The following is a 19,264-nucleotide window of genomic DNA, read 5'->3' on the forward strand; positions in this document are numbered from 1 at the left end:
GTTCACCAGGAAGTTTGTTATTGACTTAAAAGCCAATTCATGGGGTTCAATTTCAAGAACTTGGACGACTAAACGCACACAAAAAGAAAAAAGGGGACAAAAAGCCTGTACTTAGTACGAAAAGACGTACAGATTACCAGAAAAGGCTCTCATGTACGACAGGAGAAAACATTGACAACGAGCCTACAAACTTGAATGAGATTAGCGTCAAGTATTTGCCAAACTAATGCAAACTTTTGGAGTTGATAATGTACTCAGAGCAGCCTAGCTGGTTAGCAATAGCAACAAATGCTGGCAAATAAATATCACAAACAGCACGAAAACGAGTCTTCAAGATAGTCTGGTGGAACGGACATCTAATCCTGGTAGCTTAAGACAAGTCGAATATTCTCATTTAATAAACCATATCAATATCCAGAGAGAGAGCTACCTCAAGTTCAAAAGTGTCTGAAAATCATACAAACAAAAAATATCTGATGAATAATATGAACGAGAGTAGCTTCAGAACCTCTTACAAATAATGAACCCTTACTACTTGCAACAACTTCCTCTGCGGTCTGCAATTTTATTGCATGATGATTCATAACATCTGTCTCTGCACCAATGAACCTCAGTATGGTAAAACAAGGTATTTGGTACAATAGCAGGAATCTGAAAGAATGAAGCCATCAAGGGCACATAAATGTAGAAATCAATGTGAAACAGGCACCAAAAAAAAAGGGAATGAAGGATGTTGTCAAAAGAGGTCTCAAGTGCCTTGTACTATGAATCCACCAATGAACCTGATGATATGATCTCTAGTATAGCTCGGTGTAAGCTGTCGTTTGTCACAAGAACACCACCTGACGGAAATATGATTCTCCTTTTGACTTGATCTGCTGCAAAATCAAGTTCACTCCCTCTCCAGTCAGTCACCTGTTAACAAGCCAATCCTTTCCATCTTTCACCAACAATAAAGTAGAACTGTATAAAATGCAGATTTATACTTGTGGACCTATGAATTCTGCATCAGGAAAATAACCAACTTTTCTTCTGTACAGCACATAATCAAATGAAAGAGAATAAAAGCTTCTTTCCAAGCGTACAAGTAGACTACCTTAATTGACAAAGATACTACCATATTGGCATGAAAGAACAACAAAAGGTAGGAAAAGTTGAAGGTTCCAAGTACAACCTCAACAAAGCAGCCCACACTGAGGCTAATGGAATATGAAAAAATAGTTCGCTTTAAATGTTTGCCATGCATTTGCATGTCCGTTCTCCTGGTGCATGTATGCAGCAGAACTAAGTTTCAGGTTCCAATCCCTTCTGTATCTTTTCAAAATTTTCCCCTTTTTTAAAAAAAAATAAGTAAGAATGTTGTTCCACTATATGCTGCAACAGATTCATTCAAATACAATCACCAATGTAGATTTCACAATCTTTCAGGTGCGGAGTTTCATGAATTAGCTATTCAGTCCGATGGGGTAAACTAGTACACACAGAAAAAGAAATGAAGTTGGGTAGTGTACCTTTCCCCCTGCTTCATGGACACAAATAATACCAACTGCATGATCCCAAGCCTGCATTTTCAATGTAACGACATCAATGATGTTACTGAAATCACTCTTAACAATGGCTTGAAGCTGTTGTAATACCTTTATAGCTTTTCCAGCTTTTGCACCTTGGATGAAAACAGATGCCCTCCCTGAAGCCACCATCAGATACTTGCACAAACTGTACACAGGAAATAAAGACCATCTGTTTAACTATGAAATTATTATTAAACATCTCATCAAATTGTTTACACATTCTACTCATCTTTTTATTTTTCTGGAATAGATTTGAAGAACTCACTGAACTGAGGAGAATATACAAGTTTAGAGGTTATTTGATCACTAAAGGGACAACAAAGGAGGTTGAATTAGATCATGTGCCATGTTTTATTGACAACTCCAGATTGCCCACAGAAACAGAGAAACCAGGGGAATATGCATTGGACGGATGAGGACAGAGAAAAACACGTCTGACACTAGAAAACTGGACAAAGAAGTAAAGATCTTGTGGTGCCATTGTGAAATTCTCATGCTTGAGATTGATTGTGACATCTGACAGAACCCCAAGGAATAGGGAAAAGACTATGGTGAGATGTATGAAACGGTCAAAGAACAGAACAAAGAATGATGGTAGATTATATATAGCACTTGATATAACGGACCACAAGTAAATGATGCTGCGCAAAATTTTTGTTACATCACAGATCCATATTATCCTTGAGAAAACGCTACTTCAGGTTGGAAATGGTGTAGTGGAGCTCACAGCAGAACAATCAGACCAAGGATTGACTAGGCAAGGGAAAATTCCAAGATCTGATGCACTGAGTTCTTTCGAGGTAGACATAGAACTAGGCATTTTAGTGGAACATTAGCAAACTAACAAGAATCCTTACAAAGTAGCGTCTGAAATGAAAGTACATGCCGAACCTTCTGATACATCCAATAAAATTATAAGATATCCAAAAAGAAGACATGAGAATTTGCTCCCCGCTCATCCAATGACAGGATAAAACCAATTGAGTTCACAGCTTTAAGCTATTTCAAGTAAATCAAATAATTGAAGAATGCCATTCTAATAATCCATGAGATAAAATCAAACCTTCCACAGCAAGCAGGTAGAAGGAGAACCTCCTTACTCCCAACATACTCAGCTTCAGTTGTTGCATTATATAAAAGCGATAATGGCAGTGATTCCCATGTTTGACTATCAGGAATACAAAAGCGTGCTTCATGAACTATCTGACAATCATCAACAAAGCATCTGATCCAATTATCTAGTAATCCACCCATCATATTGGTTGTTTCCCACAAAGTGTTTCTCCATGTTCCACACCCTATGTGTGAGATCATAATTATTCCAGACATGGAGACAGCATTTTCATTTTCCTGGTTTTTTGAGCTAGACTTGTCAGGGTGGCTCTCCTGCCAGTTAGGGCAGCCCATGACTCCTAAAACAATCTCTCCATCAACTACAAGAGCCAAGCCTACCTGAAAATTCAGTTCACGTGCTTACCTCAATTTGAAAAAGAGAACAATTGAAATAATTGGAAATTCTACTCCAAGTGATTGCGGAGCGTATAAACTATTCGAATTGGCACGAAAAATGCATAAAGGTAGGTGCTACTAAGAAAGTGAAGTCAAAGAGTTGACTATTTATATCTTGCACAGAAAATACATTAGCAGAACACTGGATTGTAAGCAACCCTACTATTATCTATAAGATGTTGTCTCAATAGATGGAGAACCACTCGAGCAAAGCACAACTTACCACATAAAGAGCCTCACTACCTCTTACAAATCCTCTGGTACCATCTATGGGATCCAATACCTAAAACATGTCATTGACAGTAATCATTAGGAGAAGGCTATGAGAAAGAAACTATAACATCAAATGTAAAACAACATTCATATCATTTTCACGTGCAGGGAAGTAATTGGATATGTTATACACATTTCAACATTGTCAGAGGATCCGCCATCAATCACACATGCAGAGAGACACAAGGACAAATTAACTGACATATTTGGGAGTTAAAGGCTCAGGTTAACAGCTAAAGAGAAGCTCTGCAGCCAATTCTATTATTTCAGCCTTAAACACTATTTAAATACCAATTTTCTCCTTCCTCAAGCCAACTCTTGTTTGTAACTACCTCTATCTTCTGTCTAAAAGTTTTCACTCAGTTCTGATTTTTGTTTTAAATATGTTATACACATTTTCGAGAACAATCTCGTCCGCAAAACAAAACAATGAAAAGCATAACAGCTATTTATGGTATCAACATAGCTGTTCTGGGTTCATTGAATAAGAATTTAAAAAGTCAAAATAACTCACCCAATAAGTGGCTGGCTTAGGTCCAAAAGCATAGGCATCCTTGCCCCCTCGGTCAATTGCCTCTAAAACATCATCTTGTGTCAGTTTATCTCTGGAAGTTGCTATATCAGCAAGCACATCAACCACAGCATCAACCAGATTGTTCGTACGCAGAAACATGGAGTCCTCTTCTGCTACCAGAGGAATAGAAGGAAATAATTTGCTCATTTCTACAAAAGCAAGGGGATAAAAAGTCATAAATACCAGACAGAGAGGAGCAGTTGACGTAAATCATTTTCCATGGACAAACACGAAGTTTCTGTTTCAAGATTTATTGTATAACTCGACAAATTTGTTTAAAAATGAGTTTCCAGAACTGGCTCCCTGAAAATCTTACTTTAAATGAAGCAAGCCATGAAGCATAAACAGTGCTAAACCCAATAAAGCAGACGGAATCTGTTATTCATCACTATGCAAGTCTTGGTGATTCTATGATTAGCTGTAGCACTACGCCCAATTCTCTTGTCAATGCAGTTCAGTAACAATGATGTATCCGATAAAAGAAATTTGGCAAAAGTCACTTTATTAGTCATCTAGGCATTTATAACATGGACTAAAATGTTAAAAGAATGGGCTAAAGAAGTTTCAATGACTAACAAAAGGAAGCTCTGAGTAATCTTGTACACCATTCGTGAATGCAGCCTCTGGAAAACTCTTACTCCTATGTGTACTGAAGACAGTTTTCAATCGGGTCAGGAGGTTGTAAAGTACATATCTTCTTGCAATATATCTCATGACTCTAATGTGGATAGAGTACATATTTGTTGTACTTATCTGTTGCTAATCAGCACCAGAACCACAAACTCACAAGAATTGTGAAGTGCAGTACTGCACCAAAACTCGCAAACTTTTATATAACAACTAAAACTTTAGATCTGCTATAGATGCAATATCCTGTTAAAAAGACGAATGTGGTGGTACTCATGCAAAGGAGCTTAGTAAAATGCAATAATTTCACCACCATGGGTGGAGGGCAGGAGAAAAGACATTATTACCTAAGCTAACAAGAGCCTGCACCCCAAAATCTGCAATTGTCACAGGGGTTTGATCATTTTTCTCGAGGATACTTCCATCACTCGAGAACAAAGATTTTTTCACCTAAACGATTTGACACAATCCCATGTTCTCAATAAAACAAAAATGAAATCATTTTTTTTTTCCACCAATAGAACCAACTGCTAACTTGACGAATGAACTTATAACAAAAATAATCAAGATAAGTACTGTATTTTTTTTCTGGGCTCATGATGTCAAGAAATCATAAAATGATAAAATAGATAAACTAGTTTGAAAAGATATGCGTATTTCCAGAAAAGATTTGAAACTAAATTTTTTTCTACGGAAGGATCCATTTGACTGTGATATTGAACACATGATTTTCCATGCACTTTCTTCAACTAGTTATTTTATTATCTCACAAATACGCTTGTGTCCGAAATGCAACAGTGAAACTTTTTTGTAAAACTCTTCTAAGAAATACCATCCAAAAGTAACCTAAATTTTGGGGAAAAAAATTAATATTCTGCTCCAAAGCTTTAATTACACTATCCATAGTATAAATAACAATGAAGCTATGAAAGCAAAAATGAAGTCTTAATTTTGTCTCAATAAATTAAATACCTGGAAAAAATAGGTTCACAAATTGAATATGAATATCTCAGCTAGCAAAATGAAAAACAGTAATCATATACAAGCATCCGAAAATTAAAGAAAGGTAGGGAAAGTAAAAGGTCATATTACTATAAAATAAAGACCATAGTTATTAAAATTGAAAAAAAAAAAAAAAAGAGTTGCAGAGATTACATGGACGCAGAGACGACAAGCTCTGTCGACGACGTCGACTGCAGCTTCAAGATGCTTGTAATACACTGCTTTCTCCTCCGAGAAAGGTAGACTCAAGCTCGACCTGATGAAGGTAAAATTTCAAAATGTAATTTAATTCACAGAATTAACTCTGAAAATCTAGAAAATGTGCCAAATTTCAGAAATGAGAAAAGAAGAGTGGTGATATTAAACCTGACTGTGAAAGAGCGTCGACGAAGAGGTGCAGGGAAGTTAAGGTGAGGATTAGCCGTAGGTAATCGGGAGATTGAGTAGCGGAGGAGATCCATGAGGTGCCTCAATTACAAGAAAGATGGATTTGGATTTTATTTTGCCTTTAATTGGTGGCCCGCCGGTGATGTACAACACCTGATGCCCGCGTTACTTGAATTATTGGCGGAGGTTTACTCAGGATAGGAGCCGCAGCGCGGGCGAGGACGGCCAGTTTGTGCGTGTTGGTTGCCTGGTTGGTGTCCGGACTTTTCAGACTTCAACAAATCTAAAGCTTTTTTGGGCTTTTGCATTCGAGTAATTCAATGGTTTGGATTTTTTTTTTTTTCCAGCTACGATACATTTGTATAACCTATTCTATCCTAATCTAGGGGGAGGGGGAAGCTATTGTAGGGACTAGTGGATATACAGACCCAACTAAATCAAGGGAGTACTTTGACACAACCCTTAAATTTTTTTGCTGCTGGTGAGGTTTGAACCCTCACCTCCCTCCCAGGTGGCCACTGAACCATTGGCCTAGTGGTTAATTCAATGGTTTGGATCGATGTACAGTTAAAACCAAGGGTCTGTTTTGTACCCTTGCTTTTTCCATTTTAGACAAAAGATCCGTATTGCTTAGGTGTTTTTGAGTGCATTTCTAAAAAAATTTGTATTTATGTATGTAAAAAAAACTTTTACGGTAGATGATTAGATATTTTTGATGTGTTTTCAGAAATGTATATTATGATACTTTTAAAATTAAAATTTTTGAAATATTTTTAAAAATTATAAATAACATCACCCACCACTACTATCAATGATCACCACCACCATTCTCCTTCCTCCCTCCCCTTTTTCTCTCCCTTCTTTATTCTTCCTCCATTTTCCTCTTCCTCTCTTCTCCTCCTTTCTCTTCTTCCTCTCCCTCCCCTAGTCACACCCCATCTCCTTCTCCCTCTCCCTAGAGTCGCTTCCTCCCCCTCCATCTCAAATTTATTGGGGGGAAAGGGAACTAAGGGGAGAGGAGGAAGAGGAAGAAATAGGAGAAGGACTGAGGAAAGAGAGGGAGGAGAAGCGGTAGCGGAGGTGTTCGCAAAGAAAGGAGGAGGCGAGGGGGTGGTAGTGAGTGGAAGAAAAAATGTGATAGGTTTTTCATTTTTATTTTTTAATTTTTGTAGTTGTATTTTAGATTGTGTGTGTTTTTTGAGTTGTTACTGTAAATTTTACAAACAAAAGTAGTTTTTGAAAAAATAAAAGTGCAATCCAACCAAAGTTTTTCTCCAACTTTTGCTACAATAACTTGTAAAAACAAATCATTGGGTTGGTCCAATGGTCAAGGGAGGACTTTTAAGGTTCTCTTTACTATTAAGTTCAAGATTCCAAGGTGGAAGGTTAAAATAGAGAAAAACTTATAAAAACACCATTCAAGTCATATAAAAACACACTCATTTCCCTTTTCTACCACCAACTTCTCTAATAATTTCCACTTCAACCCGCCTCTGTACTTCCCTTAACGAACAACCATTGTTGCCGTCATCGCCACCTTTCCCCTATTGTTTTTTTCCTCCCTTCCTCTCATTCTTCTTCCCTCTCTTTTTCTCTCTTCTTCTCTTCTTTTTTTCAGAAAGGAAAGGGGAGGGGGGCAGGAGGAAAGGGAAATGAGAGGGGAAAAAGGGAAAGGAGGAGATAAGGAGAAGGGAAGAGAGAGGAGGAGGAGATTGAGAGGTGAGAGAGGAAAAAAAAGAGGAGTGAGGTGTCAGCTGCAGCCAGTGGTGGGGGGAGGTAGGAGGAAGAGCAATGGTGGTGCAAGGAGGAATAAGAAGAGAGGAAATAAAGGAGAAAAAAAGAAAGAAAAAATAAAAGGGAAAAAAGAAAAAAAGAAACTTTTTCTCCAAATCCTCAAATACATAGAAGTTTATCTATAATTTCTATAATAAATTACAAAAAAGCTTTATACAAACTCTTAAAAAAAAAACTCCATCAAAGTGGGCTAGATCCATTACAACATATTTAGCCTTAGCAACGAAAAAGGAAATTACAGTTTTGATACCAAATATTTGGCATATGATCATTTTTAATTTCTAAAGTTTGGATAAAAGCAAATGTAATTCAAAATGTTTCGATTTTTAGGCACATTTAGTCGTAATGATTGATTTTTATCAATTACTAAAAGAATCTAATCATGTGCCAGCAACTAAATTTTTAAAAAATTTAAAAAAAATCAATATAAAAATTGCTGGTCATAATCTGTAATAAAAATTGACTAATTACTCATATGCTAGTCATGTAAGTGACTAGTTTTAACCTAATTTGTTGTTCATCAACTGAATTTTTACATTTTTGGGTTAAAGATTTATTATTCACATCATTATTACGCGATTAATGAGTCCTCTTTTAGTATAAATTAAGGTCAACAATTTTTTTTTTCAACTTTTCTAATTATTTTAAGAAAATTAGTTAGTGCGATAACAACATGTAATTAGATTTTGATAGCAATTGATAAAAATAAGTCAATAATACTAAATGTATTTAGATATTAAAACATTTGGAACTTCATTTACATTCTTTCAAACTTTAAGAACTAAGAGTGCTCATGCTCCAAATATTTGGCATCAAAATTACAATATCGGGAAAAAAAAATCATCAATTTGCAAATGCTGTGCTCCCTTTTGGTAAGAAATGAAAATCAAATTGACTTGACCTCTCTTTGTGCTTTGACTTTGTGACTGACAGATTATTACGCAGGCCGCGGTTAATTCAATACTAGGGTAGCGGGTGCTGGAGGATCTTTATTCAATATTAGATTTATTTACGTAAATTCTTACTTCTGTAAGAAAATATCAGAAAGAAAACTCATTCTCAAGGACTTGGGGATCTTTATCTCTTAGCAGCAGGGTATTCTATGGGATTTTCTATTCCACATCGGTATTGGAGGGGGAAGGGTTTGGGTAGATAAGTCCCTCACAGGACTTCAAAAGTTGCCGATTTTTTAAGTTACTGGAGAGATTAGGTTTATCTACGTAAATTCTTATTTATGTAAGAAAATGTCAGAAAAAATAGGGTAGCGGGTGCTGAACTTTTTCCAACAATCTTGTGTCGACGTGGATATCCTTTGAACCAATCAAATCTAATCCGGATATGCTTGAGGAGCCCACTTCCTGGACAAATCATTGATTAATTGCCGTCTATGTGGATAAGTTTCGAAACAAATCTCCTTCCAGTTCCAGGTGTGTGTGACATGGAAATATCAAATACAAATCTCCTTCCAGGTGTGCGTGACATGGAAATATCATATGTGGATAAGTTTCTATTAACATCTCGTTACTATTAAAAAAAAAAAAAAGAGGTTGTTTCCCATCAAGACCCCAGTGTTTGCTTCTCGAGTTCTCTGTTGCTGGAATATGTTCTCCATAACCTTCATGTTACGCTTACGCCCCAAAAGATCTATTCCGCAAGGTGTATTGACAAAGTAAAAACTAAAACCGAAATAGGTATCATGCTAATTTCATTAAACGACTAGATCATTGTCTTGCTATTAAAGATATTTCTAAACATTAACAACCAGCTGGGGGCGTGCAAATTACTGCAGGAAACTCCGCCCAAGGTAAATACAAGGCTCAAGCCTGACTCAGCAAAGAGCCGGTTGCTTGACTACAAACCTCCCTCGGTGGACGCTAGCTTCCAAGAATCCATCAAATCAAATAAATCAGCCTCTCACTTATCCCATATGAATTCATCCCAATATATAAACCCTTCAATACGGCTGAAACAAAAGGAGTCGTCAAATTCCCTTCCATGCACAACCATTAATTAATTGCGAGAAGTTTGGTGCGTTTTGCTCATATTATGAGTAGGGTGGTGTACCAGGCAGGAATGAGGGCGGTGCAGGGGATGAAAGAGCAAGCATCAAAGCACGATTCTGCCGTCAAGACTTTGAAGGACTCCACTTGTGGTTCATCATCATCATCAAGGCACTGCTCAACGAAGGTCTCTGCAGGTGCTCTTGATTCTTCAACTATTAACAAGGTTGCTGCCAAGACTGACAAGCTGAAACAAGCTGAAGAATCTCTGCGGACGGTCATGTTCTTAAGCTGTTGGGGTCCTAATTAACCATATGTTTCTCTTAACCTAGAATTCATTTCTTATGTTTTTTTTTTTTTTCATGTTTTTGTTTTGCTGGAGTAAAGTGTAATATGAAACAGCAAGAAATGTTGAAATCGTTGCTTGCTCCTGTACATAACCAACATATAACCAAAACATGTGATAAAATTGTAGTCAGTTCGGTTCGCCAAAACTTGAGCGATTAACCAGGATTCCATCTCGAAACCTTTTTTTTTCTTGGGTGAAAATTTTCCAATCAGTTGGGTGCTTAATTGTAATTTTACCTGTCAATAAAACTATAAAACGTTTGTTGGCGTTTCGAATTATTAAATGAAAAAATCAGCGGAAGATGATCGAGTAAATGGTTTAAAAAAAAAACATCCCGGGCATTGTAGTTGCAGAGTTTGGGTCCTGCGAACGAAGCTAGAGCCTAGATGTCTGTTGATAGTCCAGGGAGTCAACAGGCCCATGAGCCTTATGGTCCAATTTGCACAATTTGACATGTTAGCGGAAAAAAAAAATTGTTGTCCTGCTATGGTTTGTGCAAATCGGACAAGTCATAATTTCATGGCCATGTTGCAACTTTTCTCCTAAATTTCTGAAAAAAAAAACACTAATTTGGTATATGCTATCAATATATATTATATAAATGTATGATATATATAATTAAAATTAAAATTAATTAATATAAAACATCCAATAGTATTAATATATATATATTCTCAGTATATACAGAAAATTAATCTAAAATAAATGTGATACATTGGTCTTTTGTTCAGGATAGAAATGAAAATGCCGTACTTGTGTTGTGTAATGACTAGAGATGATGAACATTCGTACCAATAAAACTAATAAATAAATAAAAAGATGATGATAAACATGAAATGATGCAAATGTCCGATTCCATTTCAGCCACACAAACACAAACTCGATAAAAGCCTTCGATAAACCCCCCTCAATTCTGAGCTTCGACCCCTCTGCCATTCTTTAGCCGGGCGCCAAGAAAATTACAGTCAACCCATATGCATATATCTCTTCGTCCAAACATCTCCAAAATGAATTCTGCACTCAAATATCCTTCTAAAAGACCATCATGTATTTCCAATCATTTCAAGCTTCCAAAAGCTTGCATCAAAAAAGGGCAAGCGAATTACGCTTACACCACTGCTTATTCAAGAAGAGAACTATCAGTAAAAGCATGCAGTCCTAGTAGCAGTGGCGGAGAGAAAAAGACTGCAAGGCGCAGCTTCTTGTCTCTAGAAGAAGCGGGTTTAGTGGAAGTATCCGGCCTCAGCCCTCATGAGCGTTTTCTATGTCGGTTAACGGTATGCTTCTTCTCTTGGTACAATTACGCAAAAGTTAAAAAGCAAAAAAAAAAAAAAAAAGGGGTGTCCATGCGATTCATTTAATCTGAGCTCTGAGTGTTTTAAGTTTTAGCAGTAATTTATTTAGTTTACAAATGAAATGGTGCAGGTATCGTCACTGAATCTGCTAAAAGTGATAGCAGAGCAGGAAGGGTGTGCGATTGAGGAGCTGAATGCGGGGAGAGTTTGTGATTGGTTTTTAAAAGATAAGCTGAAGAGGGAGCAGAATTTGGAGTCTGCGGTCCTGCAATGGGATGATGATGATGGTCCAGATTTCCAATTTTAAGCCTTATTCACGTCTACTCCTAGGTTCCTACCAAAAGCAGATGTGTCATTACAAAATTTTCTCATGATTTGATTTGATATTCACTACTGATTGCTCCTCCAAGAAATGACATGAACAAATCTTGAACAACTTCTGCAGGTGATTATTGACTAAAGGAGGATATTAATGCGTTGAGCTGTTGATGATAATTAATTAGGGGAGGCTCCTATTCTGACAGCTCAAAAGTACTCAACGATCTGTTTTAATCCTAATCCTAAACATGAGTTGCTTTTTGTTTGTTCTCCAATTGCATGTCCACGTAAAAGTGTAATGGGGTAAGGGATGATATTCGTCTATCTCCTTATATATTAATTATCACTGGTAGTACCTGTTTAAGTTGGCAGATTCATTTTCTTGCACAGCACAACTGATAGCTTTTGTAGTTTTTGGTCCACTGGACAGCTTCGGTATGGGATTCTTTCTTGGATTGCCATTTTTTTTTTCTTTTTAATTTTCCCCCCAAAAATGTTTGTGAGGAATATTGCACCAGAGAGCATGTAATTTTCATCAAAGTCACTTGCTCCGAGAGGTGCTAATTAAACCAATGTAGTTCTATGTCCGCTAAGAACATCATCCCAAATAGGGGTGCAAACGAATTGAGCCGCTCGATTCGAGCTCGACTCGAGCTCGAGTTCAAAACATTAAACTCGTTAGTTCGCGAGCCGGGTATATATATATATATATTTTTTTATATTTTTATTTTTAATAATAAAATTATATAAATATTCTTAATATTTTATTATTTATTAAGAAAAAATATTATTTTATTTATTTTTTAAAAAATAAAATAATTATTTTTTATTTTTTTCGAGCTCGATTTTGAAAATTATCAGCTCGTCGAGTTCGAACTCGATGAAATTAAGTCAAGTCTCGACTCGATAAGGCCAAAGTTTAACTCGGCTCGACTCATTTGCACCCTAATCCCAAACCAAACCACAATAAAGAAAAATCCCCACATTCTCACGCGAGAATAACAAGAGAAGTATTGAAGTCTACCTTCAGCAGCCAGAGGGCCTTTTTTGTGTTAAAATAGAAGACTGGTTCAACAGCAACAAGAGAATTACAGTTGTAGTCCTTTGAATTTTCAAATAGTTTCAATTTACTGGTTTCGTGTTTTAGTTCCAAGTTAAAATTATTCTCAATACTTTAATAGTTTGCACAGTAGTAGTAGTAGTTGTTGTTGTTTTTTAATTATAATTAACCCGAAAAAATGACTAAAAACAAGAGAAGTTACTTTACATGGGTTTGTCCATCTGTATAAGAAATAGGTAACCAAATTTTATATGCACGAAGAAATTAATTAAATTAAGGATAATTATACTCGTGGGGTTCATTCAAACATCTCGAATTTGAACTGAAATTGCAAATGGGTTAATATTACTGTTACGATTGGATGGATGGATGATGCAAGTGTGTAAATTTACCTCATCTCAATTAGTAAAATCATGTTTTGCAAACCAAACACTAATCCTCCCTTTATAGAATCATATGTCTAAATCGACATTATTATTTGAATAGCAGACTCCACTGACCACAGAGAAAAAATTTAATATGATTCGGACATTCACGGTCAAAATTCTCAAGTCAATACGCGGAGTCATTTTATTTGGTGACCCACTCCCTCAAATTCCAGTGCTATAAAAATAAAATATTAAAATTTGAAAACTGGTACACATTGATCGCATAAATTTTAGACAAAAAAGGGGAGAAAGTCCAAGTGAGATTGATAAAACCGCGTGAAATTTTCATTCTCAGCCCCACTAATGCCTAATTCTATTTCATCTTCCTCTCTCTCTCTCTCTCTCTCTCTTCTTTTTTTTTTTTTTTTTTTATTGGGTACATATGATGCTTAAATGCAGTTGCATCCGTAAAGAAGAAAAAAAATTTCTTCCCTAAGAAAAGGAAAATGTTTTATTCGCACTTTTCAAAAAATTTTAAGGATCATTCTAATAGTGTGTACGCTATCATCATTGGATAGATGATAATTATGTAAAATTTAAATTTAAAATTTAACTTTTGCATATATATTATAGAGGTGATGGTATTTAAATTATTAGTGTATATAAGTTTATTCAAACGTCTTAAAAAAATTTTTGACTCAAAAAATATACAATTTTCTTGATTCAACAATATCAAATTTTTCTGTTAATAGTGTATAAATTGTCAGTGTATATAAGATTTACTCAATATTTTAAAGAAAATTAATATCTTGACTCAGCAATATCCAATTTTCTTTATTCAGCAATGTCCAATTTTCCACGAGAAAATCTCTTCCTTCCCTTTTTTTTTTCTTCTCATTTCGCATTGCTATCGATTTCCTTGTTAAGCAATAAATTATTGCACTTGTGTTGGCATCCCCATGAGAAATGTTAAGTATTTAACCTACTTAGGCAGCTCGTACGTAGACTCATCCATCCATTAAGATTCTATCTTTATTCTTCTTTCTTATCTGCTTCAAATCCAACCTGTTATATTAACTACAGATTCTCCCGAAAACTTTCCCGTTAGAGAACTGATTGCCAAAGCGCCGTCGCCTCCACTTCATACTCACCGGTAAACAAGCTAAATTGTTGCTTATACCTCCGGCGAGTAATGGCAATCGCCGACAACAAGTCGGCTTCTGATGGAAAAGTCTGGGGCCTGTTTAAACTTCCCTTTCGAAGTTCCAATTCTTCTGCTTCGTCTTCGCAATATGCAAGTCAGCAGCAGCAGTACAACACACGCGCCGATGGATCGAATGCAAACGCGAGTAACAGTTCCAGCTCCGTCTCCTCTGTCGCCAGATCTCTTCTCCGTACACGACGTCGTCTGAAACTCGATCCTTCCAATAAGCTCTATTTTCCATGTAAATTACTCGCCTTTTCGTATTTTTCCTACTACTTCAAGTCAACTATTTCTTTTACGTTTTCCTACTTTGCCTATTTGGTAAAAGTTTAAGTTGTACTGTTTATCAGTGCAAATAGGTAATAAAGTTATTAGCTGTAATTTTTTTTTTTTTTTGGTAATTTTCGCATATAAATGTCCATATGTCTAAGTGCTTGCTTTAGCTGTTGCTGTTGGAAATTTTACCCCTGAATATGAATTTTCAGTTAATTGTATTCGATATGAAGTGTTAAATTGGTATGGACACTAAATTTCACTAATTAATGATTGTTGTAGATTTCGTCAAAACAGGAATTAAACAAAGGTTTAGAGATGGTAAAAGCTTAAGTAAGTTTTTCACGTAGATTTAGCTTTTGAGGAGAAATGAGGAAGTATATGGTTCTAAAGAAGTAGTATGATTCTCTTGAGAATAATTGTAGCCTTTTAAGATAGGCTTCGGCTTAGTTATTGTTAAAAAGCCAATGTCAAGTATATGATTGTGAGATTTCCTGTTACTGTTGTCTCTGGTGTTTCATGTGTGTGCAGTGTGCCATTATTCCTTTTCTTTGGATGGCTATGATGGAATGGAGTTTATGCTCTGGTAAGGTTGGGGTGGGGTGTGTATAAGCTTCTTGATTCCCTAGGAAGAAAACTTCACTGGGTCAACCGATCTCTCTCTTAAAATGCGGTCAAATTAGAGAATCCGCAGAATTATAAATTTTTATTGAATGCCTTGCCTGTGTTACTATTGCTTAACTAATCTAATGGAAATAAATTTTTTACCTTTTGCTAATCATTACTTTATTTCTGCGCCTGCTTCATGGTGTTTGCTGATATTCTAGCAAAAGGACAGAATTTGTTCCACTGATTGTTTTGGCAGCAATTATTAATTGTGTCGTATTTTGTCGCTAGCTAAAAATAGCAAGAAGGTGAAGATTCGTGACAATGTGCCTTCTGTTTGGAACTGGCGCATTTGGGTGAAGAGTTGTGACATTGTGTCTTCAGTTGGGACAGGGTTACAAATGTCAAGAATCGGTCTTTAATTATTAGTTCAGCACAAGTTTTTAACTAGTTAGCATTCTGCTTTTTGTGCCTTACATGCAATTTGTTGTATACAACAACTAATCATGTTAATGATCAAACACTTTTGCAAATAAACATTGTGATACCACATGTTCATTTTGGTGTCAAATAAACATTGACCTCCTGGCTGCAAATAGTTCTCCAGTCCTTTTTCCCAATACTGATATTGAATAATCTCTTTAGATTGTTTTGGAGGTTCATTTTTGCTTTGCCTACATTTTTATGTAGTATTTGGAATTCTGTATTTGGTAACTTGGAATATTTACCTTTCTTGATTGATCTTTGTGTATTGAGTGATAGGCGTCTTTTATTTGTTTCTGCCTTTTCCCAGATGAACCTGGTAAACAAGTACGAAGTGCAATTAGGATTAAAAACACCAGCAAATCTCATGTTGCCTTCAAGGTATGTACCATGAGTACTTCTGATGCAATCTTTCAGAATATGTAAATGCTTTAAGACTGCTGATAAATGGTAGACAAATGCATTGCTTAACAGCCTCTTCCTTTTTGTTTGGTTCGAACTATCTAGATCAGAGCTCTATAACCGTTTGTTTTTGTTGCTTCTTTTATCTGATTAGTGGAATTTGTCTATTTTCCTGTAGTTCCAAACAACTGCACCAAAAAGCTGTTTCATGCGACCTCCTGGAGCTATTTTAGCTCCTGGTGAGAGCATTATAGCAACAGGTAACCTGATCATTATGTTAACCAATTTGTGCTTGCTATCTACATTGCTTTTTTCCTTTTTGACAAGTGTGCTTGTGAATCTGACAAATTTGTCTTTCTTATTTTGGGTGTTTCCAGTATTTAAGTTCGTAGAGCAACCTGAAAACAATGAAAAACCTACTGATCAGAGGAACAGGGTGAAGTTTAAAATCATGAGCCTAAAGGTGAAGGAACCCATGGATTACGTACCTGAGCTGGTATCAACATTCGTTCTTTTTATGCCTTTTATCCTTTATCTTTGCTTTGCTGTTTGGCTATAAGTGAAAAAAATGGAGCGACTTTCAGTTAACCACACTTTTGTTTATTTCAATTGAGATATGTTATCTTGGTGGGCGAACTGAAAACCGTTCTTTGAAGCCACTATCTACTTTAGATTATTTTTGAGTGTCGACTTCTAAATCCATAATCACTAATGGTAACTTTAATATGCTACGCCTTAGCCATAATTAGGTTCTGATATTTTGAGAGGAAAAAAAAAATTGGCGGTCAGCTTACTTCATCCACTATAAAAGTGACTTGTGGATCACTACCCAGCTTTTTACGCATGCATGTATGCAATATCTCGTTCACATTTATATTAGTAACCAGCAAGATGTGGTAACCAGTATGTTTTCCTTGGTTTTTACGAAACAGAAAAAAGCGTCATTTTGGGATTTTTCCTATACATTCTTGTCATTTTTTGTGTTTGTGGGCTCAGTTTGATGAGCAGAAGGATCAAGTGGCTGTGGAGCAGATACTGCGGGTCGTTTTTCTAGATGTAGAACGTCCAAGTCCTGTAAGCCAATATTAATTCCCACCTTATTAACAACTCTAATGACATAGACGATAATAAGTACTTAATAAATCTGTTAATTTTGCTAGGCACTAGAAAAACTGAAACGCCAGTTGGCAGAGGCAGAGGCTGCTCTTGAGGCTCGCAAGAAGCCTCCAGAAGACACAGGTCCAAAGATTATAGGTGAAGGACTGGTTATTGATGAATGGGTGAGCAATCTTCTAACATTCTTCTATAATCATATGACCCTTTGTTTGCGCATCTTCCATAATATTTACTGCCAACTGTGTTTTTAGTGAAATAAATACTCACTTTTGCTTTCTTGCTTGCATTTACTTTCAGAAAGAGCGAAGAGAAAGATACCTTGCTCGACAGCAAGTTGAAGGGGTAGACTCTTTGTAAATTATGAAGTGTGCATCTGGTTTTACTATGTTAAAGCATCCTGTATTTGCCGTGACTGGTTTGAAGATATCAGTGGACAGTCAAATGTAAAAAATGCTAGTGTGCAGTCCTGTAACTTGAGGCGCTACAACATTTGGTTCTTGTAGATAGCGTGGTTTGTTTTGTAGAAGGCCGAAAATGCCTATCCAGCCGAATGTAATCCAAACCTCAGAGAATCAAATTCTCTTGGGTTAAGGCATGAGTTGCAAATTTTATGAATGAATTTATGGTTTTCAATTATTGAGACTATGCATTGAACAAGAAAGCCCACCTTGACCTCCTTAGCTTTTCTTTCTCGTGAAAAGCTATTTCCTATTTGAAACTAAGGATAAGTTGCAAATCTTATGACCGAAATTCTACGTCGCATTGTTGAGCCTACGTCGAAAGAGTACACCTTGATGTCCTTAGGTGTCATTCTGGACTGGTACAGCTTATTTTTATCAGTATGTATCTCTCTATCTAATTGTGGTTCTTTGTATCATCAGAAAATAGGAGACAGTGCATGTGTTTGAAAAATGCAAAATGCAAAAGAGTTACGAGGGGAAAAGCCTGATCAAACCTGATAAGCAATGCACTTGTGATGCATTATTACGAAATCAATCCGTTAAGGCAATGTTATGCTTTAGGTCTTAAAATTTTGCTTCAATTGTATACGTATGTCCTAGAAAATAGAAATCACACTGGAAAATGCAATAATTCAGCCTGAGTGAGAAGTGAGACGTAGTAGCCGAAAATGGCATTGGGGGACGGTCCAAGCACACAGAAACATATTTGGACCATTTAACTAACTTTGGGCATTGGGTGGGCTGTCGACAACCTGTGTTAACAGAGAGCTAGAGGCCCCATGACTCGGGAGTGAATTTTTGCAGGTTTGTGGTCCTTTTGAATTACTTTTTTAATGCAATGAGAGAAATTTCGGTAAAAAGAAAAAAAAAGAAAAGAAAAATGGACTACCTAACTGTGGCTTATGAGCCCAGTTTTTTTTTTTTTTTTTGGGAAAATAAAAAATCATAATTTTAAGATGTAAAGGGACATCTGAATTGGAAAAAATAAAGGGAAAAAAAAAAAAGCAATAGCGTAAAATGAAAGAACGGAAGGCACCTCATAGTTTCAATAGTCATGATAATTGTTTTAAGGGGAAAGGAAAAAGTCATCGTGGAGTTGAATCAGGCAAGCTAGGCTCAAGAGGCAAAATTAGATTTTTATTTTTTGTGAAAAAAAGGATGGATTTGGCTCTAGTAACCACCATGGGACAAGGCATGCTTCCGAATCACGGGTAGTCCTTCAATACAATTCTCACACCTGCAACACATGCTTCCAAATTATAGATAGCCACCAACACAATTTTCACATTTGCAGTGAAATTGAACATACAATCTTTTATAAGGAAGTGATCTATTCTTATCAATTAAGTCAACTTGTGTTGATAAGGCAAAATTAAATAGATTTCGTGACAATGTCTGCTAGAAAATAAATGGATCTTATGGAAACACCAAATTTTCGGCACTTTTGTCACGTTTTCCATCGCTTTTTTGCTTGCAGATAGGTTGTTTTGATAATTTCTATTTATTCTTCAGGTTCCTATTTATGTCAATTTATGCCCCCCCTAAAAAATTAAAAGATGTTGAATTCTATTTATTTGTATCTCTCGTATATT

The 19,264-nt window shown here is 36.2% G+C and overlaps 2 protein-coding genes and 1 long non-coding RNA gene across 4 annotated transcripts; 2 read left to right on the forward strand and 1 right to left on the reverse strand.

Annotated features, from left to right (window-relative positions):
* Positions 1-370: 370 nt before the first annotated feature.
* Positions 371-6,255, reverse strand: LOC113725915 (putative 3'(2'),5'-bisphosphate nucleotidase, mitochondrial). 2 transcript variants are annotated; one of them, XM_027249354.2, is made up of 9 exons: positions 5,923-6,255; positions 5,710-5,812; positions 4,902-5,004; positions 3,868-4,037; positions 3,304-3,363; positions 2,635-3,023; positions 1,638-1,716; positions 1,512-1,562; positions 371-915 (listed from the first exon to the last, which is right to left on the reverse strand). In XM_027249354.2, the coding sequence occupies exons 1-9, from the start codon at positions 6,015-6,017 to the stop codon at positions 763-765; spliced, it is 1,203 nt and encodes a 400-aa protein (XP_027105155.1). In that variant the 5' UTR covers positions 6,018-6,255; the 3' UTR covers positions 371-762. The 2 variants fall into 2 exon arrangements, with proteins under 2 accessions (XP_027105155.1, XP_027105154.1); XM_027249353.2 differs by having other exon boundaries at positions 3,868-4,076.
* Positions 6,256-11,014: 4,759 nt separating this feature from the next.
* Positions 11,015-12,070, forward strand: LOC113725917 (uncharacterized). The gene is made up of 3 exons (XR_011838953.1): positions 11,015-11,363; positions 11,512-11,711; positions 11,827-12,070. It is a non-coding gene; the product is annotated as an uncharacterized lncRNA (long non-coding RNA).
* Positions 12,071-14,077: 2,007 nt separating this feature from the next.
* Positions 14,078-17,844, forward strand: LOC113725918 (vesicle-associated protein 4-2-like). Its single transcript, XM_027249358.2, has 7 exons — positions 14,078-14,572; positions 16,004-16,074; positions 16,274-16,355; positions 16,473-16,591; positions 17,092-17,169; positions 17,256-17,375; positions 17,509-17,844. Exons 1-7 carry the CDS (start codon positions 14,320-14,322, stop codon positions 17,566-17,568), a joined length of 783 nt encoding a protein of 260 aa, XP_027105159.1. The 5' UTR covers positions 14,078-14,319; the 3' UTR covers positions 17,569-17,844.
* The last annotated feature ends 1,420 nt before the right edge of the window (positions 17,845-19,264 follow it).

This window comes from Coffea arabica, chromosome 2c (genome assembly GCF_036785885.1).
Source record: "Coffea arabica cultivar ET-39 chromosome 2c, Coffea Arabica ET-39 HiFi, whole genome shotgun sequence".
Lineage (NCBI taxonomy): Eukaryota > Viridiplantae > Streptophyta > Magnoliopsida > Gentianales > Rubiaceae > Coffea > Coffea arabica.